General features: G+C 39.3%; 1 protein-coding gene across 12 annotated transcripts in view; it reads left to right on the top strand.

Moving 5' to 3' along the window:
* Positions 1–18,839, top strand: part of ZNF133 (zinc finger protein 133) — a 28,631-nt gene extending 9,792 nt beyond the window's left edge. For 2 of the 12 annotated variants that reach the window (XM_032142323.2, XM_058432914.1), the window contains exons 2-4: positions 7,179–7,305; positions 7,796–7,891; positions 16,912–18,839. In XM_032142323.2, the coding sequence (XP_031998214.1) occupies positions 7,185–7,305; positions 7,796–7,891; positions 16,912–18,659 (1,965 nt within the window). In that variant the 5' untranslated portion in view covers positions 7,179–7,184 and the 3' untranslated portion in view covers positions 18,660–18,839. Of the gene's footprint in view, positions 1–3; positions 7,306–7,795; positions 7,892–8,191; positions 8,302–11,702; positions 11,841–16,911 lie in introns of those variants that run through there. The other 10 variants (XM_058432916.1, XM_032142322.2, XM_058432911.1 and 7 more) reach the window with 10 other exon arrangements.
* The last annotated feature ends 7,450 nt before the right edge of the window (positions 18,840–26,289 follow it).

Genomic DNA, 26,289 nt, shown 5'->3' with positions numbered 1-26,289 from the left:
AGTAGCAGCTACCTATCATCCACCCTGCCAGCCCTATGGCAGGTAGCTGTCCTATATTCCTAGATCAGCTTCTACATGGCTTGTGGGAGACATGGTGGACAACAAGGACCCTTTACTCCAAATATTGAGGATCTGTGTTCTGATTGTTAATTGCTGTTTCTGATCACAGAGGTGGTCCACTTAAATCCTCTGAAAGCTACTTCAGCCAATTGCAACCCCCCACTGGCTAAAGTAGCTTTTAGGGGATTTAAGGAGCCAGAGTCTGTTTTTTCCCACTGAAGTTCTCTTTTTCCCCTTTGAGAGCCAAATATTTGAGGACTAGTATATTGAAAAGCAACTGCATATGGGGGAGTGTAGAAGGTATACCCATGGAAAGGCACAGGCTCAGAAAACACCTGAGAAGACCTTAAGCTTACACCTCAGGCTGATTCCTAGCATGGAGACACCTCATATCAATATAAAAAAAAAATACAAACAAAAGGGAGACTCTAACAGAGTTGCTGCTTTATAAGATTTAAATGTCCAGTTTTTGACAAAAATCATAAGGCATACAAAGAATGAGGAAAATATGACCCATTCAAAGGGGAAAAAAATGAATAAACTGAAAACATCCCTGACAAAGGCCCGATAGTGTACTTACTAAACAAAGACTTTAAAACAGCCATCTTAAAGAGCTAAAGGAAGATGTGGAGAAAGTCAAGAAAACAATGTAAGAACAAAATGGAAATATCAATAAACAGACAGAAAACATAAAAATAAACCAAAAATAAATTTTGGATTTAAAAAGTACAACTGAAAAGAAAAGTTCATTAGAGGGATTCAGAAGTGGATTTGAGCAGACAGAAGAATCAGCAAACCGGGAGATAGGACAATTATCAAGTCTGAGGGACACAGACAAACAGATTAAAGAAAAGTGAACAGAGCCTAAGGGAACTATGGGATACTATTAAGTGGATCAACTATGCCTTATGGGATTCCCAGGAGAAGAGGTAAAAGGGACAGAGAGATTGTTTGAAGAAATAATGGCTGACAACTTCCTAAGTTTGATGAAAAGACTTGAATATAAACATCCAAGCAGCTCAATGAACTACAAGTAGGAAAACCTCAAAAGGACTCACACTGAGAAACAATGTGATCAAACCATCAAAAGCCAAAGGTGACAGAGGGATTTTTGAAAGCAGCAAGAGAAAAGCAATGCTACATACAAGGGATCCTCAATAAAATTATTAGCAAATTTCTTATGAAAAACCTCTCAGGCCAGAAGTCAGTGGGTTGATATATTCGAAGTGCTAAAAGAACACAAACAAACAAAAAAGCCTGCCAACCAAGAATTCTGTATCTGGCAAAACTGCCCTTCATTACTGAGGCAGAAATTAAGGCATTCTCAGATAAGTTCGTGGAGATTACAACCACTAGACCTACCCTAAAGAAATATTAACAAGAGTCTTTCAGGTTGAAATAAAAGGATGTTAGACAGTTACGTGAAGCCATATAAAAAAATTAAGTTATCCATTAAAGGTTAATACACAGGTAGTAATATAAGCTAGTATTACTGTAACTGTGCTTTGTAACTTCACTTTTTGTTCTCTGTATGAGACTTAGGAGACTACTGCATTTAAAAAAAAATAGTCTATGTTTTTGACCACACAGTGCATAAAGATGTAATTTTGTGACTTGTGACGTCAGTAATGAGTTGGAGATGGAGCTGTATAGGAACACAGTTTTTATATGCTATTGAAGTTAAGCTGATGAGTTCAAATTCGGTTTTTAAAGTTTAGGACATTAAGTGTAATCCCCTTGGTTACCACAAAGAAAATAGCTGTAGGATGTAGAGAAAAGCAAATGAGACAGGAATTTAAAAGTTGCATTAAAAAAATTAAAGACAAAAAAAGGACAGTAATACAGGAAATTAAGAATAAAAATCTGCAAGACATGTAGAAAACAAAAAGCAAAATAGCAGAAATCAGTCCCTCCTTATCAGTAATTATTTTATATGTAAATGCTTTAAACTCTAAAACAATTTGGCATAGTGGATTTAAAAAAAAATGATCTAACTATATGCTGTCTACAAGAAACTCACTTTATATCCAAAGGCACAAATAGTTTCAAAGTAAAAGAATGGAAAAAGATGTTTCATGCAAATAGAAACCAAAGAGAGTAGGAGTGGCTATATTAATACCAGAAAAAATAGACTTTAAATTGAAAAAGGTTACAAGAGATAAAGAAGACATTAATATAAAAGGTTTACTACAGCAAGAAGATATGAAAATTATACACATATACCTCATAACAGACCCATAAAATATATAAAGAAAAGTGGGCAGCATTATAGGGAGTAGAGTTTTATAATAATAATTGGAGATTTCAGTACCCCACTCTAAATAATGGATAGAACAATAAGAAAGACAATAAGTAAAGAAATAGAAGACTTGAACAAGGTGTAAATCAAATAGATATAATAAACATATTCCAAACATTGTACCCAACAAAAATAGAATACACGTTCTTCTCAAGTACACATGGGACATTTTGCAGGATAGACTACATGTTAGGCCACAAATTAAGACTGATATCATAAGAAGTATCTTCTACCACAACAAGATGAAGCTTGAAACCAATAACTGAAAGAAAATTTAAAAATTCACAAATACGTGAAAGTTAAAGAACATACTCTTAAACCAGTAGGTAGAGGAATAAGCTACAAGGGAAATTAGACCATACTTAGAGTCAAGTGAGAAAGAAGCACAACATAGCAAAACTTATGAGATGAAGTAAAGTGCTAGGAGGGAAATTTTTAGCTGAAATACATTAGAAAGCAAAATCTCCAAGGAACAACCTAATTTTACAACTTAGGGAACTAGAAAAAGAAGAACAAACTAAACCTAAAGCTAGCAGAAGGAAGGAAATAATAAACACTGGAGCAGAGTCAAATAAAATAGAGAATAGAAGGATAATAGCAGAGAGCAACAAAACTTAAAGTTGGTTCTTTGAAAGGATTAAATAAATTGACAAACCTTTAGCTTTATTGACTAAGAAAATAAGAAAACTCAAATTACTAAAATCAGAAATGAAAGTGAGGACATTACTATTGTTTCTGCAGAAGTAAAAAGGATTGTACAAGAGAACTATGAATTGTGTGCCAACAAATCGGACGCCCTAGATGAAGTGGGCAAATTCTTAGAATGCAAAACCTATCAAGACTGAATCATGAGGAAATCGAAATTTTGAATAAGTGTATAACTAGTGAGGAGATTGAATTAGTAATCAAAACCGTCCTGATAAAGAATCAGGTCCTCCTGGACCTAATGACTTTGCTGGTGAATTCTGCCAAACATTTAGAGAACTAACACTAGTTCTTCTCAAACTTCTCCAAAAATATTGAAGAGGAGGGAATACTGCCTGACTCATTCTGTGAGGCCAGCATTACTCTGATACCAAAACCAGACAAAGACACTATAAGAAAATTGTATCGTTTATAACATTGATGCAAAACATTTCAACAAAATACTAGCAAACTGAATTCCACAAGCATTTGAAAAGAATTATACACCATGACCAAGTGGAATTTATTCCGGAAATGCAGGATTGTTCAACATACAAAAATAAATGGGTATATGGCCAGGCACAGTGGCTCACGCCTGTAATCCCAGCACTTTGGGGGGCTGAGGTGAGTAGATCACCTGAGGTCAGGAGTTCGAGACCAGCCTGGCCAGCATGGTGAAACCACATCCGTACTAAAAATACAAAAAAATTAGCCAGGCATGGTGGCACGTGCCTGTAATCCCAGCTACTCTGGAGGCTGAGGCAGGAGAATTGCTTGGACCCAGGAAGCAGAGCTTGCAGTGAGCCAACATTGCACCTCTGCACTCCAGCCTGGGAGACAAGAGCAAAAACTGTGTCTCAAAAAAAAAAAAAAAAAATCAATGCATATAAAATATCACATTAACAGATGAAAGAAAAAAAACACATGATCATCTCAACGCAGAAAAGTATTTGACAGAATTTAGCGCCCTTTTATAGAAAATAACTAGAAATAGAAGGAAACCACTATATGATAAGGTCATATGCGAAAATCTCACAGCTGACATACTCCATGGTGAAAGACTGAAAGCTCCAACATCAGCAATAAGGCAGCAATGCCCACTTTTGCCACTTATAGCCAACAGAGTATTGGAAGTGTTAGCCAGAGAAAATAAGCAAGAAAAAGGAACAAATGCCATCTGAATGGGAAAAAGTGAAGTTATCTGAGTTTGCAGGTGGCGTGATCTTAAATGTGGAAGACCCTAAAGACTAAACACACACAAACCTATTAGAACTAATATATGAAGTCAACACACAGAAATCAGTTGCATATCTATACACTAACAGTGAACAATCCTAACAGAAAATGAGGAAAACAATTTCGTTTAAAATAGCATCAAAAAGAATAAAATGCTTAGGAATTAACCAAGGAGATGAAAGACATACACTGAAAACTACAAAATACTGCTGAAAGAAAGATGAAAGACATCACATGTTTGTAGACTGGAAAACTATTTTTTTTTTTTTTTGAGACGGAGTTTTGCTCTTTTGCTCAGGCTGGAGTGCAGTGGCATGATCTTGGCTCACTGCAACCTCCACCCCCCAGGTTCAAGCGATTCTCCTGCCTCAGCCTCCCAAGTAGCTGGGATTATAGGCGCTGCCACCACACCTGGCTAATTTTTGTATTTTTAATAGAAACGGGGTTTCGCCATGTTGGCCAGGCTGGTCTTGAACTCCTGACCTCAGGTGATCCACCTGTCTCAGCCTCCCAAAGTGCTAGGGTTACAGGTGTGAGCCACCGCACCTGGCCAGAAAACTTAATAATGTTAAAATAATAATACTACTCAAACCAATCTACAGAGTCAATATAATCCCTATAAAAATAACAATTTTTTTAAGAAATAGAAAAATTCATATTAAACTTGATATGGAATCTCAAGGGACACTGAATACCTAAAACAATCATGAAAGAGAACCAAGTTGGAGGACTTACAGTTCCTTATTTCAGAATTTACCACAAAGCAACAGTAACCCAAACTGTGGTACTGGCATAAAAACAGACTTACAGACTAATAGAACAGAATAGAGAGCCCAGAAATAAACCCTTGCATATATGGTCAAATGATTTTTGACAAGAGTGCCAAGACCATTCAATATGAAAAAAGACTATACTCAACAAACCCTATTGGGCAAACTGTATATTTATGTGCTGAAGAATGAAGTTGAACCCTTACCTAACACAATATACACAAATTAACTGAAAATGGATCAAAGACCTAAACATAAATGTGAAAACTATAAAATTTGTAGATGAAAACCTAGGTGAACATCTTTATAACATTGGATTTGGTGATGATTTCTTGGAAATGACACCAAAACGTAGGCAATGAAAGAAAAGAATAGTGAACTTGGATTTCATCAAAATTTAAAACTTTCATTCATCAAAGGAAGGCAATGTATTTGCAAGTCACATATCTGATAAGGGATTAATATTTAGAATATATAAAGAACTCCTACAGTTTAACAACAATAGAAGAACACCCCAGCTTAAAAATGGACAAAGGATTTGAAGTCATTTTTGCAAAGATATACATGAGGCCAATAAGCACCTGAAAAGATGTTCACTATCACTCACATTAGGAAAATACAAATGAAGACCACAATGAGATACCACCTTATACCAATTAGTATGGCTATTACTTTAAAAAACCCCAGAACTAGAAAGCAGTAAGTGTTGACAAGGATGTGGAGGAAACAGAACCCTTGTGCACTGCTGGTGGGAATGCAAAATGGTACAGCTGCTGTGGAAAACAGTGTGGTGGTTCCTATAGAATTGCTGTTTGATCCAGTAATTCCACTTTTGAGTGTATACCCAAAAGAGCTGAAGGGACTCCAACAAATATTTATACAACCGTGTGCATGGAAGAATAGCCAGAAGCTAGAAACAAACCAAACGTCTATTAACAGATGCATAAACAAAATGTAGTATATACACACAATGGAGTATTATTTAGTCTTAACAAGGAAGTAAATTCTGAGTGCATGCTTCTACATGGTAAATCTTGAAGACATGCTAAGTGAAATAAGTCAGACACAAAAGGACATATATGATTCCACTTATTGTAGCTACATAGAATAACCACATATATAATGGAGACAGAAAGCAAAATGGTCACTACCAGGATCTAGCTGGAGGAAAGAATGGGAAGTTATTGTTTAATAGTTACAGTGTTGCAGTGTGGGATGATGAAAAAGTTCTGGATTCTACCAGTAGGTGGCTTTTATTCCTCCTAGGGGGCCCTCCCTGCCTACATTTTGGCTTTGTCTTCCTTTGCTCATAATGTCCTTGTCCCTGCTCCCCACATGCCTCATCTGTAGTTCCTAGCACTTTCTTCTTCCCTTGATTCCAACCCATTCTCCAAGACCAAGTTGCCACGCCCTGTCTTAGAAAACCCTTTCTAATCTCTATTCCAGTGTGTCCTCCATTTGGAAATAGTGCTAAGAAAATTAAAAGAATAAAACTGGGCAGGGGCATGAGAATAGGATGCAAAGATGAATTTTTGGACTGAGTGGCCAAGAAGCTCCATGGTGAGCACTCACAGTCTAAGGCTGGAAGTTTAATGAACTGTTTTCTACATTTCACAGGTAAGAAAACTGGGATACTAGTTGGTGGCAGAGGTGGGTCTGAAACCCAGGCACCATGATTCCAGGGCTTCACTACTCTCTGCTTGTGACCATCAGGCCCGAGAAAGCCAAGCCATAGGATTTTGAGGAATTACTGAGTTATAGTGGACTATTTGATCTTCTAAATTCTTAAAACTCAGAAAATCTGTTATCCTTTATTGTTGCTTACATTTTATATGTTGCTTGCTCTTCTGTCTGCCTAGATTTAAAGTTCCCAAAATGTAGGGACTCCATTTTGTGCACACATACCCTGTATGGCCCCCCAGGACCTTGACTGTATGGGTTCACAAATGCCACTGGCTGGGTAGAGACAGGGATTTGAAAGTCTTAGAACACATAGCACCAGGGTCACTGTCAAAGGCAGGGATCTTGATATCTCACCTGCCTCCCCCAGGGCAGCCTTCTCCCTGCCCCTCACCCTGCCATGGGCAAGGCTGGCTTCTGAGTGAGCAGGGCTTAGTTTTGTGTTACAGGCACACATGGCATTCAGGGATGTGGCTGTGGATTTCACCCAGGATGAGTGGAGGCTGCTGAGCCCTGCTCAAAGGACTCTGTACAGAGAGGTGATGCTGGAGAACTACAGCAACCTGGTCTCACTGGGTAAGCCTGATATCTGTTAGGATTCCCATTCTTATTGCTGGGAATTTTAGGCTATGCTTGAAGCGGCCAACTTGCTTTGTTACTTGACCTTTGGGTTGGACCAAAAAGCAACGACATTTTATTCGTGTTTCCCCAGGGAGGGTCTGATTTTGCAGAGTCGAAAATGGGTAGATTTGTTGTGTGTGTGCATATGTGTATTGTGCGTGCTACTCTGCATTTCTAGGCCTTTTTTCTCAGGCTGGGGTTCTCATCCTATGTTAACTTGTTTTAAATGAGAGGGGTGTTCATCTGCTCGGCATGGAATAGAATCAGTGTACTCTCATCTGAGTTCGCTGCCCACTCATCCCTTCCATTTCTGAGAGCCCCACTCACCCCTTCCAACTCCGGGCTTTGTACTACCTTTGAAGTTTCCTAGGCTGTTTAGCTTTGAATTCTTGAATGGGCTCTTGAGCCCATAACCCAGTTACTTATTTTCTTTTCCTGTGAGCAGGAATTTCATTTTCTAAACCAGAACTCATCACCCAGCTGGAGCAAGGGAAAGAGACCTGGAGAGAGGAGAAAAAACGTTCACCGGCAACGTGTCCAGGTGAGTGGGAAAACACTGGGCAAATGAGACATGAGCTCAGCAGCTCAGAGGGCTGGGGGAGCGGAGGCGTTGCTCAGGTGCTGGGGAGGGAAGCTGTTCTCCTGACCTCCTGGGCTGCTGTTTAGATTGCCTGACACGGCCTCCATCTTCATTCGAGTATGGACGGGCTTTCCTGGTGTCTCTTGTCTCCTTCCTCCACTAGGAAGCCTTTTTTCCTCCCAGTGGGTTTCTCCTCTCTAGCTCACTCAGTTCTCTTTCATATTTACGGGCTTCTTTCTCTTGTTACTGTTTTTTAAAAAGATCATCAAGAATATGGAAACAACTGTGACCTAAAGAAAGAAGGCAAGCCCAGTGGGAGGAAGAAATCTAAAAAGCCAATAGAGAAATTGAAATGGAATTCTAAAAAAACTGTGAGCTATTCAAGAATGGCTTTTACATTTTATAATGTTATATTATATTACATTATATAATTTTATATAAATATCTATATAATATCCTTAATTTTGCCTCTTAACCATCAAAGCCTGAACTATTTACTATCTTTAAGAAAAAGTTAAGAAAAAGCTGGCCCGTGCTCTAAGGGAGTACAATACGTAGCCTTAACTTTTTATATTCTATTAATACTTAATCTGGGTAAAATATAAAATGTAAGAGCATTGCAATTACACAGTTCCAATCACCCCCTCCTCCCAACATCCTTTGTGCTATAGTTGTCATTTGTATTATACACTCCTTATTACAATGTTAAAATGTTTGTTTTAAATACTCATCTGGATTTGTTTTCTACCATGTATTTTTTAATTAAGAGAAAAAATAGTCTTTAACTCATCCAGATAATTTATCATTTTCTATTCTTTTTGTTTGTTTGAAAATCTGAGTTTACCTTTGGTATTATTTTTCTTGAACTGTAAGGACTTCATTTGGCATTTCTTATGGTACAGGTGGCAGTGTGTTCTCTTGCTTCTGAAAGTGTCTTTATTTTACCTTCATTCTTGAAGTGTATCTTTGCTTGATGTAGAATTCTACATTGGTTATTTTTTCAGCACGCTAAAGATAACATTCCACTGTTGTGCCTGCCATTGTTTCTGATGGAGAAGTCACCATGAACATAATTTAGCTTTATTTCCTTTGGCTACTTTTCTCTGTACTTTTTGGTATTCAGCAGTTTCACTGTGATGTGACTGCCTTAAGTACATTCTTCCCTTACATGTTTTTATCTGCCTGATTCTCTCTGTCCCCTTTTGGGACTATAGGCACATGTATATTAGTCCTTTTTATATAATCCCACAGGTTATAGATCCTTTCCATATTTTTAAATCTTTTTTTTTTCTCTCTGTTCTTTAGACTGGATGATTTCTGTTGGTCTGTCTTCAAGTTTACTGTCTCATTTGTCATTTCCAATGTGCTAAGCTCTGGCCAGTGAATCCTTCATTTCACTTATTTTTCAGTTCTGCAATTTCCATTCACTTTTACTACACTTTTCTTTGTGGTGAGATTTCCTATCTGTTCGCTAATTATAATTAAATTTTACTTTATCTTCTTTAAATCAGACACTAAATGAATAACTTACTAAGTGAAAAAGTTATAGGATTTTGTATATTATGCAGTTGAGTTTGTTGTTAAACAGAGAAGTGTATGAAAGAGTGTATATCCATATGTTTATGTGAACACAGAAGTCTGTTGTTATTTACCATTACTAGTGGTTACCTCTGTGGGGATAGAATTGGGGAGGGCTGGACAAGGGGCTGCTAAGAATTTTTCATCCTACTTTGCATTATTTTTAAATGACAGACGCATAGATAACTTTAAGAAATTATATATGTGCTTTAATTTTTAAAATTCTTTTGACAATTTTATAAATGTTTGCACAGAAGTATATATTTTCTTTTTCTGGGTAAGAAATTTTCTCCTCTCGTTTTTATTAAATTGATTAATTCTGTCTTCAAATTGAGGGACCATAGCATACATAATATAAATTGTTGCTGTTTTTCAACTTGCTTGTAACCTTACTGTTCATCTGTTAGAAGGAATCCTAAAGGTCTCCACAGTCATTGTAATTTATATCAACTTCTCCATTTATTTCTAAGTTTTTGTGTTATATTTCACTTTATCGTTCTATTAGGTATATAAAGATTCAGGATATTTTTATCTTACTCATTAATGAAGTTTTTAATACTGAAATTCTCTTAGTTCCATGAGCTATTCTTTCCTTTAACTTCCTCTTTATTTTCTTTTTAGTCTTAGCACCGTACTTTCTTGTGCATCTTTTTGGTATTTTGTTGTTCATCCTTTTATTTTAAAATAAAAACAATGTCATTTGAGTGTTTTGCTTTTAAGCAGCAGCATGTAGCTGGTGTTGCATTTGCTGTCAAACCAAGTGGTGTTAACTTTTAATAGTGACTTTGACCTTTCATGTTTACTTAATAACTGATAAATTTCTTGAGACTTGCTTAGGGGTTGACTGAGGCAGATGAGTAGGCGTATTACTACAGCGATAGGAAAGAAGGAAGGTCAGGGCAAAGGAAGTAAAGCATCTGTATTAGTCACCTTGGGCCTCCATGACAAAATACTATGGACTAGCTGGCTTAAACAACAGAAATTCATTTAGTTATAGTTCCGGAAGCCAGAAGTTCAAGATCAAGTTGTCAGCAGGTTTGGTTGCTCTGAGGCCTCACTCCTGAACTTACAGATGGCCACCTTCCCCCTGTGTCTTCACATGGCCCTTTCTCAATGCTCACACATCTTTGTCGTCTCTTCCTCTTCTTAAAAGGACACCAGCCCCATTGGATTAGGGCCCACCCTTACGACCTCATTTAACCTTAATTACCTCTTTAAACGCCCTGTCTCCAAATACAGTCACATTAGGGGTTACAGCTTCAACATAAGAATTTGGGGGGAATACAACTCAGTCCATAACAGCATCGTTGTGAGAGCACCATAGTGGTTTCATAGACTCTCCGCCGAATATATAGTTCCATAAAAGGTCAGTTGGATATATAAGTCCATTGGATCTCAGTTGTATGAAGGAGTAAAGATGAGGGACTGGTGTATAAGCTAAAAGGTCATGGATTGAAGCCCCAGATAAGGTCAGGAACAAATGTGCCCATGGTGCTTGAGCAAAGTGAGTCAGAAAGTAGAAGAAAAGGCTGTGTCAGAGAAGGGAATGTGCACAGGAGAGAATGTGAAGATTGTGCAGTGTCTGTGAACAGCGTTCACAGTGCAGCTGAGGTCAGTGTTGCTGAGAAGTTGGAGTCTTAGCCAGAGGCTCAGCCCTGTGAAGCACCCTGAGAGTGCTGACAGGTATTGGTGTGGAGAGGATGTGAGGCTGGTAGGTGATCAAATATTCAGGGCAGTGTGTGAAATCAGGAGGCCTGTGGATAGTCCTAAAAGAAGTATGGTAGGCAATGGTGTGGAAGCCACATTACAAAACAAGGACATTCATCCCACTCTGTAATGCTTGATATATGAAAGGAAGAAGCTATCTACTTGAGGGAATCTTACAAAAATCTTCCTCTCAAGGAACAACAGAGGTAGGTCTAGCCAAGGACATGGAAGGAATGTTGGACAGAGAAGGAGAGGATATAGGGGCATTATCTGACCTGTGTGTTCATTCTAGAATTGGCAGGTGGAGGCTGGGAAAATGCTATACACCCTGACCTTTGTACATTTACACAAATATGTGTTTTCTCAACCTGAGAAGTATAGAATTATCAGAACATTTATATTAATAACAAGCAGCTTACCTATCATTGTCTTAAAGCAAAACCTATCTTTTTTGTCTCTTGTTTTTAATCCTTGTTTTAATTTAAAGAAAAACAGCAGCTCTCACAATGATGTTGAGCACATTAAAAAGAATGCTGTACAATCCAAGGAGCAAGTCATTGTGGTTGCCCAGGAAGCTGTCTTGGAAACCCAAAATATATGTGTAACGGGAGGAAGACTGTTCTAGGTATAAAATACATCTTAACAGTTTCATTGTTCTATATTTGGGACTTGGATTTAAGACAGGCAATATCAGAATCCTCAAAATAGGCTAGTTACAAGAAAAGTATTTAATTTTCTTGGCTGTTTCACTGATCAGAATGCTAATTCAATAAATGTAACAGAATCATCTGCAACAACATGGATGAACCTGGAGGATGTTATATTAAGTGAAATAAGCCAGTCATAGAAAGACAAATACCACACAATCTTACTTATATGTGCAGTCTAAAAAGGTTGGACTCACAGAGGCAGAGAATAGAATGGTGGTTACTAGGGTGGGGGTGGTTGGGGAAGATGTTGGTCAAAGGATTTTCACATAGAAGGAATAAGTCCAAGAGATCTATTGTATAACATGATGACTACAGTTAATAACAATATATTGCCGGGCGCGGTGGCTCACGCTTGTAATCCCAGCACTTTGGGAGGCCGAGGCGGGCGGATCACGAGGTCAGGAGATCGAGACCACGGTGAAACCCCGTCTCTACCAAAAATACAAAAAATTAGCCGGGCGTGGTGGCGGGCGCCTGTAGTCCCAGCTACTCGGAGAGGCTGAGGCAGGAGAATGGCGTGAGCCCGGGAGGCGGAGGTTGCAGTGAGCCGAGATCGCGCCACTGCACTCCAGCCTGGGCGACAGAGCAAGACTCCGTCTCAAAAAAAACAAACAAAAAAACAATATATTGTATTCTTGAAAATCACTCAGAGTAGATTTTAGGTGTTCTCATCACAAAAAATGATAGGTATGTGAGGTGATGCAATATATTAATTAGCTCAATTTAGCCATGTCACAATGTATATATATTTTAAAATGTACACAATGAATATATACATTTTTTGTCAATTTAAAAATTAATTAGTTTTTTAAAAGTAACAGGAGTTACCATAATTATGAAGAATTATATGCCCTCCTGAAGTGAATAATCCTTGTTATTTATATTGACTAACAAGCCTGGTAAGAGGTAACACAGAAGCATAAGAATGAGAACTAGAGCCAGGTGCTGTGGCTTGCACCTGTATTCCTAGCTACTCAGGAGGCTGAGGGAGACCAAGGCAGGAGGATCACTTGAGGCCAGGAGTTCAAGACCAGCCTGGGCAACATAGCAAGACTCTGTTTCTAAAAAATTTTTTATAATTAGCCAGGGTGAGGTGTTGTGTGCCTGTAGTCCCAGCTACTTAGGAAGCTGAGGAGAGAGGATTGCTTGAGCCCAAGAATTTGGACTACATGATCTATGATTGTACCACTGCACTTCAGCCTGGGCCACAGAGTGAGATCCTATCTGTAAAAAATTTAAAAAATAAAGAATGAGAAATTGGAAATCTGGTGAGGTAAAAATAGAGCTTTTATTTCTAAGTTGAGTATACAAAAGACAAAAATTAGTTATTTTTCATATGGAGGACAGAAATACACCAAGTTATAATTCTTTTTCAGTTACCAGTATTATTGTCAAGTTTAAGCTTTTTTCTGTTTCTTGGCAAGCTAAATAATTGTACATGTTTTTAAGCATATATAGTGTTGATGGATGGTATTTAAAGTTTTAAGTTTCAGTCTCAAATAATTAACATAAGGCTGATCTCATTAGTTTAGGCAAGAATACAAATAAAATTATTGCAGGGGAACACTTTGTGTAGTTTGGTTTTTGAATTTTTTAACAAAAATATTTATTCTTATAATGATTTCCTAACAGAGATCTTAGAAATTGAAAAACAACATAATCAGTCTTAAGTTAAAAACTGCCTGAAAAATATGCCATTTCTGGTATTTACTTTGAGTAAAGTAATTGTAGATTCACATAATTTCTGGCACTGTCTGTAAATTATAAGATACTAGTTGGACACATATATCTACATGTGCCTAATCTTACATGTTTATGAATGCAATATTAGCCTATCTGATTTTTAAAATCAGTATAGGTTGAATATCCCTTATACAAAATGCTTAGGACCATAAGTGTTTCAGATTTTGGGTTTGTTTGTTTGGTTGGTTGGTTGGTTTGCATTTTAGAATATTACCATAAACATAATGAGATATCTTGGGTATAGGACCCTAGTCTAAACAGGAATTTCATTTATGTTTTGTGTACACCTTGTACACTTGGCCTGAAGGTAATTATATTTTTCCTTTGAGGATGCTGAATAAACTGAGTTTTATATGCCTGTGTTTTGACTGTGACCTGTCACATGAGATCAGCTGTGGAATTTTCTATTTGTGGCTGCATGTTGGTGCTTAAAGATTTTCAGATTTTGGAACTTTGCAGATTAGGGATGCTGAACCTATGTATTAGTCTTGGAAGTTTAGATTAGTTAAACTTTCTTTGAGAAAGCCTACATATCAGAACCAAGTTTTATATCACTAGAATATTATGCTAATGTTATATTTACACTGATAAAATAAGGGAAAAGACATTGCATCTGTCTTATTTGCAGGCTTTATCTTATTTTGAAATATTGATTCCACCCTTTAGTTACATACCAGCTAGTAAGGTTGTTTACATATTGTAGTAAATAAGCTCTGAGTGCCTCACATTTCTTTCTTATCGTGCAACCTAATAAGCAAGGCGCCTGGCTTAATTCACAGCTAAACTTTTTTCTTCAGAGCCAGAGCTTCAGCTGCAGCAAGAAAGATTTCCTTCAAAAACTGGCATATTTGAATCATTAGGAGTTCAATTTTCAATTTTTTTTTTTTTTTTTTTTTTTTTTTTTTGAGACAGAATCTTGCTCTGTTGCCAAGGCAGGAATGCAGTGGCGCAATCTCGGCTCTCTGCAACCTTCACCACGCAGGTTCAAACACCTGCCTCAGCCTCCTGGGTAGCTGAAATTACAGGTGCACACCACCACACCCAGCTAGTTTTTATACTTTTAGTAGAGACAGGGTTTCACCATGTTGGCCAGGCTGGTCTCAAACTCCTGACCTCAAGTGATCCACTCGACTCAACCTCCCAAAGTGCTGGGATTACAGGCGTGAGCCACCACGCCTGGCCTGATTTTTTTTTTTTAATTTTGTTATTCTCGAGTTTTTAAATTTTAAATTTGTGTCAGTGCCCATTAGTCTCTATAAACCTATCAGTGCAGGAGCACCTTAGATTTAAAATATTTTATAAATAAATTCATTAACCTGGTAATATTTTGTGTTAAAATTTCTTCTCAGACTAAATATTCCTAGCGTATACACAGAATGCCAGATTTGGTGACCAACTGAAAAAATTGACTAATGGAGAATTAAAGTTTTGTTTTTCTTCTGTCACTCCATATAAATGTTAAAACCATGTTGAATTAAGATTTCTCTGAAGGCGCTTCTATAATTCTGAAATACATTTAGTGTAAATAAAAGCCTGCCACTTTACATATAGGCACAGCAGTTAGGGCTGTAATAAGCCTACATATCAGAAGCCTTGGTTCTTATAAGGGTGGGTGGGAGGTATTACCTGTGTCAAAATCATAGTCACTGTGCTTAACTCAGGACAGACAGAGGAGTTCCTTTTACTGCTGAAAGACCTACTTACCCATGACTATGCCCTAATATGTATGAAGGTAAGCCAAGGAGATATGAGCAGTTGCTTCCCTTCTCCTGTCGTATTCAAGAGAAACAAAATAGCCAATAAATCAAATCTGACAACTCCACCCAACTCAAGTTTCCATAATCTCAAGGAAGTTGCTGGCCAGAAATAGAACACAAAATCAGTTATGAGTTGTGGAACCTCAGACAACCTAGATTAAACCAAATAAACTTAGTGAGAACTCAGTGAAAGCAGCTAGGATTTACTGCTGAGAAAGGGTCTTGAGGGACCACTGGGTACCTGTCCTGATTACAAGGGCTGGAAGAGCAGGCTTTCTCTGCAGGAGCTCCTCAGCACTGGTGTGGGGAGAGGCAGGCATCAGGTTAGATTGTTGGTTCCTCCATCTGTCATCAAAGCCAGAGGTAAAGGCCGCCAGAGCTACTGAAAGGAGAAAAGTTGAGCTTATTTACTGGCCAGGCAATGAAACACAGAAGGGAAGACATTCACTTAGGCAGTTTGCTGAGTAGGAAGAGTCAGGAATTTTTAAGTGTTAGGAAAAGGTGGTTCTGCTCATTGTAATTAGGATTGAAAAGTAGCATTTCGTGTAGCATGGAATAATTCTGGAATGTGGATGTGTACACTTTCAATAAGCTTGATTGTTCATTGGTCAAGAAAAGAGCATTCGGGTAGATCCATCGAGATCTCTACCTGGTTACTCATGTTGCCTGGTCATTGATTGCCTTCAGCTGACTAGACCCAGTTGTGATAAAACAGTATACTCAATGTTGACATCTCCTACACAAGAGGCACTGTAAGTAGAAATATCTTCTTTTACACTGATTTTTGGGGAAAATTTTATTTACACTAATTATGGAAATAGGTTGGGGGTACCAGGAGGGAGCATCCTTTAAGTCATTGGGGGCCTGGGCTCTGTGTTGTCCATTGCTGAAAGCCTACTGCCTCCTAGAAATTCTGGCATAGAGTAATCTAACAAATCTTCCTTGAGTGGGGAGACAGCAGTTCGGGTGTGTCACATACTGTTTCACTACCCTCTCATGCTCCTCCCTACACCAGGGCTTCTCTGTTCATTCCAAATAACCGCGTTCTCAATCCATCCCCTTGTCCTCATAGGGAAATAAGGAAGGACATTTCCACATGAGTCCTAGGGTTAGACATCTTTCCATCAAAGAAGAAAGTACTTGTGGACATGATTTATCTCGGTGTGCATGGTTGTGAGTTAGAGAGTAATTAATTGTATTGAAGGTGAGGGGGAACTCTTCCATACTGGCCCTATTTACACACCCAAAAATGCCAGGGATGCTTCTATAGTCTTATATGTAGAGCAGGTCTTAACGAGTGGGTTTTCTAGATTGTAATGCTAGATGTAAGAAGTAGCGGTAGGCTGGAGAGTAGGCCATGTAACGGAAGTCCCGGTTGGATGGCACTTAAGGCCTAAGTGTTTTGAAGCCTAGGGTATCTGACTAAGCTGATTGCTCAGGCTGCCCACTGAGGACTCAGTTGTGACTCACACTTTTCTCTCTGCAGCAGATCCAGAGCCAGAGCTCTACCTCGATCCTTTCTGCCCTCCGGGTTTCTCCAGTCAGAAATTCCCCATGCAGCATGTGCTGTGTAATCATCCCCCCTGGATCTTCACATGCTTGTGTGCAGAAGGTAACCTCCAGCCTGGGGATCCGGGCCCAGGGGACCAGGAGAAGCAGCAACAAGCCTCTGAGGGGAGACCCTGGAGTGATCAAGCAGAAGGTCCCGAGGGAGAAGGTGCCATGCCTTTGTTTGGAAGAACAAAGAAAAGGACTCTGGGAGCGTTCTCCAGGCCACCCCAGAGGCAGCCAGTCAGCTCTCAGAACAGCCTCAGAGGGGTGGAGTTAGAAGCCAGCCCAGCTCAGACAGGGACCCCTGAGGAAACAGACAAATTGTTGAAGAGGATAGAAGTCTTAGGATTTGGAACAGTCAACTGTGGAGAGTGTGGACTTAGCTTCAGCAAGATGACAAACCTGCTCAGTCACCAGCGGATACACTCAGGGGAGAAGCCCTACGTGTGTGGGGTATGTGAGAAGGGCTTCAGCCTAAAGAAGAGCCTTGCCAGACACCAGAAGGCACACTCGGGGGAGAAGCCGATTGTGTGCAGGGAGTGTGGACGAGGCTTTAACCGGAAGTCAACGCTAATCATACACGAGCGGACACACTCCGGTGAGAAACCTTACATGTGCGCTGAGTGTGGGCGAGGCTTCAGCCAGAAATCAAACCTCATCATACACCAGAGGACACACTCGGGGGAAAAGCCTTACGTGTGCCGGGAATGCGGCAAAGGCTTCAGCCAGAAGTCAGCTGTCGTGAGACACCAGAGGACACACTTGGAGGAGAAGACCATCGTGTGCAGTGACTGCGGCCTGGGCTTCAGCGACAGGTCAAACCTCATCTCCCACCAGAGGACGCACTCTGGGGAGAAGCCCTACGCCTGCAAGGAGTGTGGGCGATGCTTCAGGCAGAGGACCACCCTTGTCAACCACCAGAGGACACACTCAAAGGAGAAGCCCTATGTGTGCGGGGTGTGTGGGCACAGCTTCAGCCAGAATTCAACCCTCATTTCTCACAGGCGGACGCACACCGGGGAGAAGCCGTATGTGTGTGGGGTGTGTGGGCGAGGCTTTAGTCTCAAGTCACACCTCAACAGACACCAGAACATACACTCAGGGGAGAAGCCCATTGTGTGCAAGGACTGTGGCCGGGGCTTCAGCCAGCAATCCAACCTCATCAGACACCAGAGGACGCACTCGGGGGAGAAGCCCATGGTGTGTGGGGAGTGCGGGCGAGGCTTCAGCCAGAAGTCAAACCTTGTTGCACACCAGAGGACGCACTCAGGGGAGAGGCCGTATGTGTGCCGGGAGTGCGGGCGAGGCTTTAGCCACCAGGCCGGTCTCATCAGGCACAAGCGGAAGCACTTGAGGGAGAAGCCCTACATGTGCGGGCAGTGTGGACTGGGCTTTGGCAATAAGTCAGCTCTAATCACACACAAGCGGGCTCACTCAGAAGAGAAGCCTTGTGTGTGCAGAGAGTGTGGCCAAGGCTTTCTCCAAAAGTCACACCTCACCTTACATCAAATGACACATAAGGGGGAGAAGCCGTATGTGTGCAAGACATGTGGGCAGGGCTTCAGCCTCAAGTCTCACCTCAGCAGACACAGGAAGACCAAGTCTGTCCACCACAGACTGCCACTGCAGCCCGACCCTGGGCCGTGTGCGGGGCAACCTTCCAATTCCTTATACTCTCTCTGAAGGCAGAGATAGGGACAAGGACTAAGAGTCAGAATGTTGACACTTTGATGAAATGGAGTAGAGAAATGCATTCTGTAAGTGGTCATAGGACATTTGACTGTTTACTTTCTCCACACTAAGTCTTCTCCATGTTTTGTAGCCTTCAGTTGTAATAAACTTGGCTTCTTTATACATCTGTAACGGTGCCTGTGTCCCTCATTCACTCATCTATAACAGGGATAAGGAATGATACAGACATCTGAAACCCTTAAGTCCACTATTCCACAGGAATTCACTTCCTCGGAAAACAAGAGCCAAATCATTTGTAGATTTATTGGAAAGACTGGTCCTTTGTATGGAGAGAGAATCTAGGAACTATATAAAGAGATTTCACAGGAGGGGAGGGGGTCTTCCAGAAAATGTAGCTACCCTCATCCCTTGGCTCTGACAGCCCCCTTTCCTGCTTCTCTCCCAGCTTTCAAACATCTCTGTTGTTGCCTTTGCCCCGACTACCTTTGTTGTGTTTCTCAGACTTTTTTAGTCCCTGGTCCTTCCATCGGGGGCCCTCTCACCAATACATTGTGCCCAGCACTCCAGTCCCAGGTCCTGGTCTTGCAGCTGTGACCAAACAGAGCCTTGGATCTCAGTTACACCCACATCAGACCACCAAGTAAATGGATAATCTCCAGCCACCCCCAGCTATACCACCTCATCAACACCTTCGTAACTACAGTCAGGCACTGCATAATGTTTGTCTGCGATGGACTGCATATACAGTGGTGGGCTGGTAAGATTATAGTGGAGCTGGAAAATTCCTGTTACCTAGCAACATTGTAGACCTCCCAGTGGGACAAGATACAGAGGTGGATAAGACAGTGATATGGATCCTGACCCTGTGTAGACCTAGGCTAATGTGTGTGCTTGTGTCTTTAACAACAACAACAACAACACATTTTAAATTTTTAAAATAGAAAAAAGCATATAGGATAAGGATAAAACAAAAAATATTTTTGTACAACTGTACAGTGTGTTTTTGTTTTAAGCGAAGTTACAAGAGAGTCAAAAAGTAAAAAATTTTAAAGCTTATAAAGTTAAAAGCTACAGTAAGCTAAGGCTAGTTTATTAATGAAGAAAGAAAAATTTAAAACTAAATTGAGTGTAGCCTAAGGGTACAGTATGTATGTCTGTAGTAGTGTGTAGTAATGTCCCAGGCCTTCACACTCACTCACCACTCACCGACTTGCCCAGAGCACCTTCCAGTTCTGCAACTTGCCATTTATGGTAAGTGTCCTATACAGGTGCACCCTTTTTTTTTTGCCTTTTATGTTGTATTTTACCTTATTTTTTCTATGTTTAGATGCACAGACTCACCTAGAGCAACTTCCAGTTCTGCAGCTTACCATTTATGGTAAGTGCCCTGTACAGATGTACCATTTTTTTTTTGTCTTTTATGCTGTATTTTACGTTACTTTTTCCATGTTTAGATGCACAAATAACTTACCATTGTGTTACAGTTGCCCACAGTACTCAGTGCCTACAGTACTCAGTGTAACCTGCTGCACAGGTTTGTAGCGTAGGAGGAACAGGCTATACCATATAGCCCAGGTGTGTATAGTAGGCTATGCCATCTAGGTTTGTGTAATACACTCTATAGTGTTTGCAAAATGACTAAATTACCTAATGATTTCTCAGAACATACCCTTGTTAAGCAACACTTGACTGTATATGACAATCTTTAACAATGTGTCTTCCTCAGCCCTCCAATAACAGAGATTAAACCCTTGAAGCCACATTACCCAATCAGTCCTGTAATACCAGTGTTTAGGACTTTGAATCATGTTCCTCTATCCCAGGACCCAGTCCCCGTGTCAGTCATCAGGTAACTGATCTAAGATCTTTCAGCCACCCAGTCTCAATAGTTATCCTATCTCAGGGCTTAAGATATTTAACCCTATGTAAATATTATTAACCATACCTCCTCCAGTGTGTGGTTTTGCTCAAAATAAGTGTCCTTCAAGGCAAAGATCATCTCAAGGGTGCAACTGTAAGACCCCTTTTTTTTTTTTTTTTCTTTTTTATTATACTTTAGGGTTTTAGGGTACATGTGCACAATGTGACAATGTGCAGGTTTGTTACATATGTATCCATGTGCCATGTTGATTTCCTGCACCCATTAACTCGTCCTTTAGCATTAGGTGTATCTCCTAATGCTGTCCCTCCCCCCTCCCCCCACCCCACAACAGTCCCCGGAGTGTGATGTTCCCCTTCCTGTGTCCATGAGTTCTCATTGTTCAATTCCCACCTATGAGTGAGAACATGCGGTGTTTGGTTTTTTGTCCTTGCGATAGTTTACTGAGAATGATGTTTTCCAGTTTCATCCATGTCCCTACAAAGGACACGAACTCATCATTTTTTATGGCTGCATAGTATTCCATGGTGTATATGTGCCACATTTTCTTAATCCAGTCTATCGTTGTTGGACATTTGGGTTGGTTCCAACTCTTTGCTATTGTGAATAGTGCCGCAATAAACATACGTGTGCATGTGTCTTTATAGCAGCATGATTTATAGTCCTTTGGGTATATACCCAGTAATGGGATGGCTGGGTCAGACCCCTTTTTAAGACTTCAGAAATATTTAAGTATGTGGCTCCTTAACTATACACAAAATGGTTCTAAATTTTAAGGGAAGCATCCCATAGCACTTTGACACTCAACCCAAATGCGGGGCTCGTCCTGAAGAGCTTTGTGGACATGGGTTTTGTCTAATGGAATGAGCTTCAATAAGAGGCATACCGTTAACATTTGTAACAGGAGCACCAGCTTGCTCTGAAAAGGACAGAAAAGCCCCTACCTCTTTCTATGGGCAGGGAGGCAGGGTGAGAAACCTACTAAGCTGCAAGCACAGGCCATTTCTCATGGAAAAGGAGGAATAACTTGGACTGCAGACATCATGGAGAATCACTCTCAGGGGCAGTACTGTGCTACTAAGGTAACTGGTGGCATGTGCCCAGCTGAACTGCTGAATTTCTATGAACCAGTACCTGCTATTTCCCCATTTTTTGATAGAAGCACTTTTTCAGGGATAGTTATCCCTGAATCTACACTGGGTGTTAGATATGCTGCTTTGGTCCCAGGTCTTCGGATAAAGCATCATCTATACCTTGACCTGATTTAGAGAATGAGATCCTGATCTTTGAGCCAATGCCACAGTGCGATAAGACTTTGGGGGCATCTTAGGAGGGATGAGTATATATTTCACATGGAATGGATGTGTGAAAATTGTCTCCAAGATGGACATAATCAATTCCTTCCCTCCCTATATCTATATTATGAGATAGGGTGAAGGGGGTTGTCCTGTTACCTTTCCCATGTATCTAGGCTGGTCTTTGTGATTTGCTTCATCAAGAGGGTGTAGCAGAAATGATATTATGGGACTTCTGAGACTAGTTCATAAGAAGCCTTACAGCTTCTACACTTTGAACCCTGCTGCCATGCTGTGAAAACTTCTAGTCACATGGAGAGGCCTCAGAGAGGTGCTCTGGTAATCAGCCATAGCTGAGCTAGCCAACAGTGAGCCTAAACTCCAGTCACATAGGAGATCTATTTTGGAGGCCTGCCCTGTCAGGCCTTTCAGATGACTGAAACCCTAGGTGACATCTGCAACCAAGTGAGGGACCTCAAGTGAGAACCATTCAGCTGAGCTCAGTCAACCCATAGAACTGAGGCATGATGATAGTGGTTGTTTTAAGCCTCAAATTTTAGGATTGTCTGTTATACAGGAATAGATCATTGGAACACATAACCTTGGACTGACTTTTTAACTGATTCAAAATCTCGAAGTCATAATGGAAAAGGTCAGATTTGTCTATACAAAAATAAATTCTGCAAGGCAATTCACACTTATGGCCAAAACAAAAGACAAACTTGATGGAGATGCTGTCTTTCCTAACTGCATAATACCATTAGAAATGAAGTTTTAAAAATCAAAAACACAATAGAAGATACTAAAAAATACAAGGACAGATCACAGCATAGGAAGAGAAGTCTTCTTTCATTTGAAAATATCCTTGACATCAGTAAAGATACAAATGAAAGCCACACAGAGATATTTGCACCTGCTAGATAAGCAAAGACTACAAAATTTGAACATAGTATTGTAGACGGTGGAAACGGGCACACTTCTACATTAGTCTTGGGAATACAAATTGCCCCAAGTCTTCTGGTGGACAACTTGGTAATATCTCTCAAAGTTTAAAATTCATATTCCCTTTGAGCCCAAAATCTCATTTAATGAATTTATCCAATAGCTGTGTATGTTTATGTACAAAATGATTTAGATAAGTTATTCAATGCAGTCATGAGTAATTTCAAATTTTAGCAAAGAAAAACATGTTCACTAGAACTGATTAAATAAAAATCATGCACAAATAGACAATATGCTGTCGTAACAAAGAATGAGAAACATCACTATGTACCTATATGAAAGAATCACCAAGATTAACCAGTGGGAGGAGGGATGGGACAGTCTGAGAACAGTGTCCAGGGTGCTAAGTTTTAGGTTAAAAAGAGGCAATCAGAGAACATATTTTTACAAGAACAAAATTGGAGAACTTATACTTCCAAATTTCAAAACTTACTGTATAGCTCCAGTAGTCAAATAACCAGTGGAGTTTTTTTTTAAAAAAATATAAGCCCAACAGCAGAATTTTCCTCTAAAATGGCCCACAAAGATAATTTGCATTCAAATTTGCATAAGTAGGGTTTTCTAGATGTAATACCATACTATATTTTTCTTCCAAAATGGTCTCAAAAGCAGGAATATTTTTCATCCAAATTCACTAAGTCTTATGGGATTTTAGAAATAATTCTTATGCCAGGCTTTTCTAAAATGACCCAGAAATGTAACTTTTCATATAAATTTGTTCAAGCTTTTAGGACATGTGGTCACAAATTCTATGCTACATTATTTTACAAAGTTGCCCAGAAATAAATACACTTTTTATTCAAATTCATTCAAATCATGGGTTTCAGGGTACACAAATTCTTTGTCAAATTTCTCCCCAAATGAATAAGAAACATGAGTTTTAAAAATCCAAATTTATATAAATAGTGGGTTTTTGGGAATTAAGTCATATGCTGGATATTTCTCCTCATATCCCCCTGGAAATGTGATATTTTCATCCAAATCTGCTCAAATTTGGAGGCTTATTGGAACTTAAGTCCTACACCAGATTTTCCTTCTAAAATATGCAGAAAATGTCATTTCTTATCCAAATTCACTGAAATCTTAGGTTCTGTGGATCTAACTCATGTGTAAGACTTTTCTTCTAAATGGCCTGGAAATGTGATTTTTCAATCAAATTGGCTCAAATAATGAAGTTTTTTGGAAATAATTTCTATGCTAGAATTTTCTTCCAGAGTAACCTAAAAATGTGATATTTTATCAAAATTTCCTTAAATTGTGATTTTTGGAGTAAGCTCTATTCCAGATTGTTCTTTGTAAATGGCTGGGAAATATTATTTTTTCTTAAAATTTACTAACATTGTGAGGTTTATTAGACATAAGTCCTGTCCCAGGCTTTCTTTCAAAATGGCCCCAAACATGATTTTTTTAAAAAAATCCAAATTTACTCCAGTTTTTTGGCACATCAGTCCTAGGCCAGATTTTTCTTCCAAAAAGTGGAAGGTTTTTGGATATAAGTCCGATACAAAAAAAAAATTTTCCAAAATGATTCAGAAAGATGATTTTTTTCATTCAGACTTGCCAGAAATGTAATTTTGGACATAATTGTGTGCCATCTTTTTCTTCTAAAATGGTGTTAAAAAATATTTAATCTAAATCTGCTAAGTCTTGGGGTGGGGGCAGGCAGTAGACATGAAGTCCTCACCATAATTTTTTCCAGTGTGACACAGTCATGCAGCTTATTTATCCATATTCATTCAAATTGTGGAGTTTTTTAGGTTTTTTTTTTTAACATGAGCCTTAAAGCAGTTTTTCTCCCCGAGAATGGCCCAGAAACATGATCTTTCATTCAAATTGGCTCAGACTATAGGTTAGTTTGGAAGTAAATCCATGCCAGATTATTCTAAAATGGCCTGGAAATACGGGTTTTTTTTCACCCAAATCATAGATTTCTGCTATTTCTGTTGTTGTTCACTTGTTTTCAAGTCGGGGCATAGTGAATTACTGTTTAGATCAAGATACTGTGTCACTAGTGAATTACTGGGGAAAAAGTATACACACAAATCCAAATCCATACCATATGTCGACAAAAAGAGTTGAACTCTTACATATTTGAAGAGATTTATTCTGAGCCGAGTGACCGTGGCCTGTGACACATCCCTCAGGAGGTCCTGAGAACATGTGCCCCAGGTGGTCGGGGCACGGCTTGGTTTTATACGTTTTAGAGAAGCATGAGACATCAATCAAATACATTTAAGAAATACATTGGTTTGGTCCAGAAAGGCGGGACAACTCAAAAACGGGATAGGGTGGGGTGTGCTTCCAGGCTATAGGTGAATTTAAACATTTTCTGGTTGACAATTGGTTGAGTTTGCCTAAAGACCCGGGATTGATAGAAAAGGAATGTTCGGGTTAAGATGAAAGATTGTGGAGACCAAAGTTCTCTTGAAGTCTTATGGTGGCTGCCCTTAGGGACAATAGATGACAAATGTTTCCTATTCAGATCTTAGTTAATCTCTTTAGGACTGGGGGGTCTGGAAGAAAAATATCTAGCTATGTTAATAGAGATTCTTTACAGATGCACATTTTTCCCCACAAAGAATAGCTTTGCAGGGCCATTTCAAATATGACAAAGAAACATGTTTCGGGGTAAAATATTTTGATTTTCTTCCTTGTCTTATAATGTTATGCCAGAGTCAGGTTGGAAAATAAGTCACGATATACAGGGTTAAATAAAACCCATCTGATGAGAATTTATGATTTGTAGGGCATGACTCCCCCAACCCCTTAGATAGGAATTTGGGCAAGATAAAAAAAATTAGAGTTTAGCTCTCACATATATCCCAAATATAAGTAGTTCTCAGTATCTGAAAATGGCTTTATTAAGGGAGTTAATATTTCTAAATATGTGTCAGACTGAACACCTTCTATTCCAATGAGTGTCTTGATACGGTATTCACATATAAAATCTGTTCTTTGGTTTGGGGCTAGAGTTTCTTTTGTGAAAGGAAAATAAATTCACTATGCCAAAAGGAAAAAAATGAAGCTGAAAGCTGGGTCATGCAAACAACTGTCTTGAACTGTAGTTGAATTGGGGTTTTATCTTGGAAATTCTCCTTAATGACTAAAAGTTAAGATTAACAATCAGCTGGTCTTAATTTCTTCTTACCATTAGAGCACTCAGTAATTGTATGAATTGTGTGACCATTTTTTTGTTTTGCTTACCTGGTTTTGTTTGTTTGTTTCTGTTTTTGTTGTTTCAGTCTTTTTCCCATTAGGTTTGATCATCTCTACCCGACTTAGTCAAATCTGAAGGAAAGTTCCAAATTATTGCGAACAAAGCCTCTGAACTGTCCACATTCCTGCAAAAAAAAATAATAAATTTTTTTTTCCTGGAAAAAAAAATTAAAAAGCCAGCAAATGGAAGAAAAGAAAGATTTTGACACCTGAGGGGCTTTATTTACAT

The sequence above is a fragment of the Hylobates moloch genome, unplaced genomic scaffold, assembly GCF_009828535.3.
Source record: "Hylobates moloch isolate HMO894 unplaced genomic scaffold, HMol_V3 SCAFFOLD_21, whole genome shotgun sequence".
NCBI classification, from domain to species: domain Eukaryota; kingdom Metazoa; phylum Chordata; class Mammalia; order Primates; family Hylobatidae; genus Hylobates; species Hylobates moloch.
Note: the sequence above shows the minus strand (reverse complement) of the source record. Positions and strands in the feature narration are given on the sequence as shown.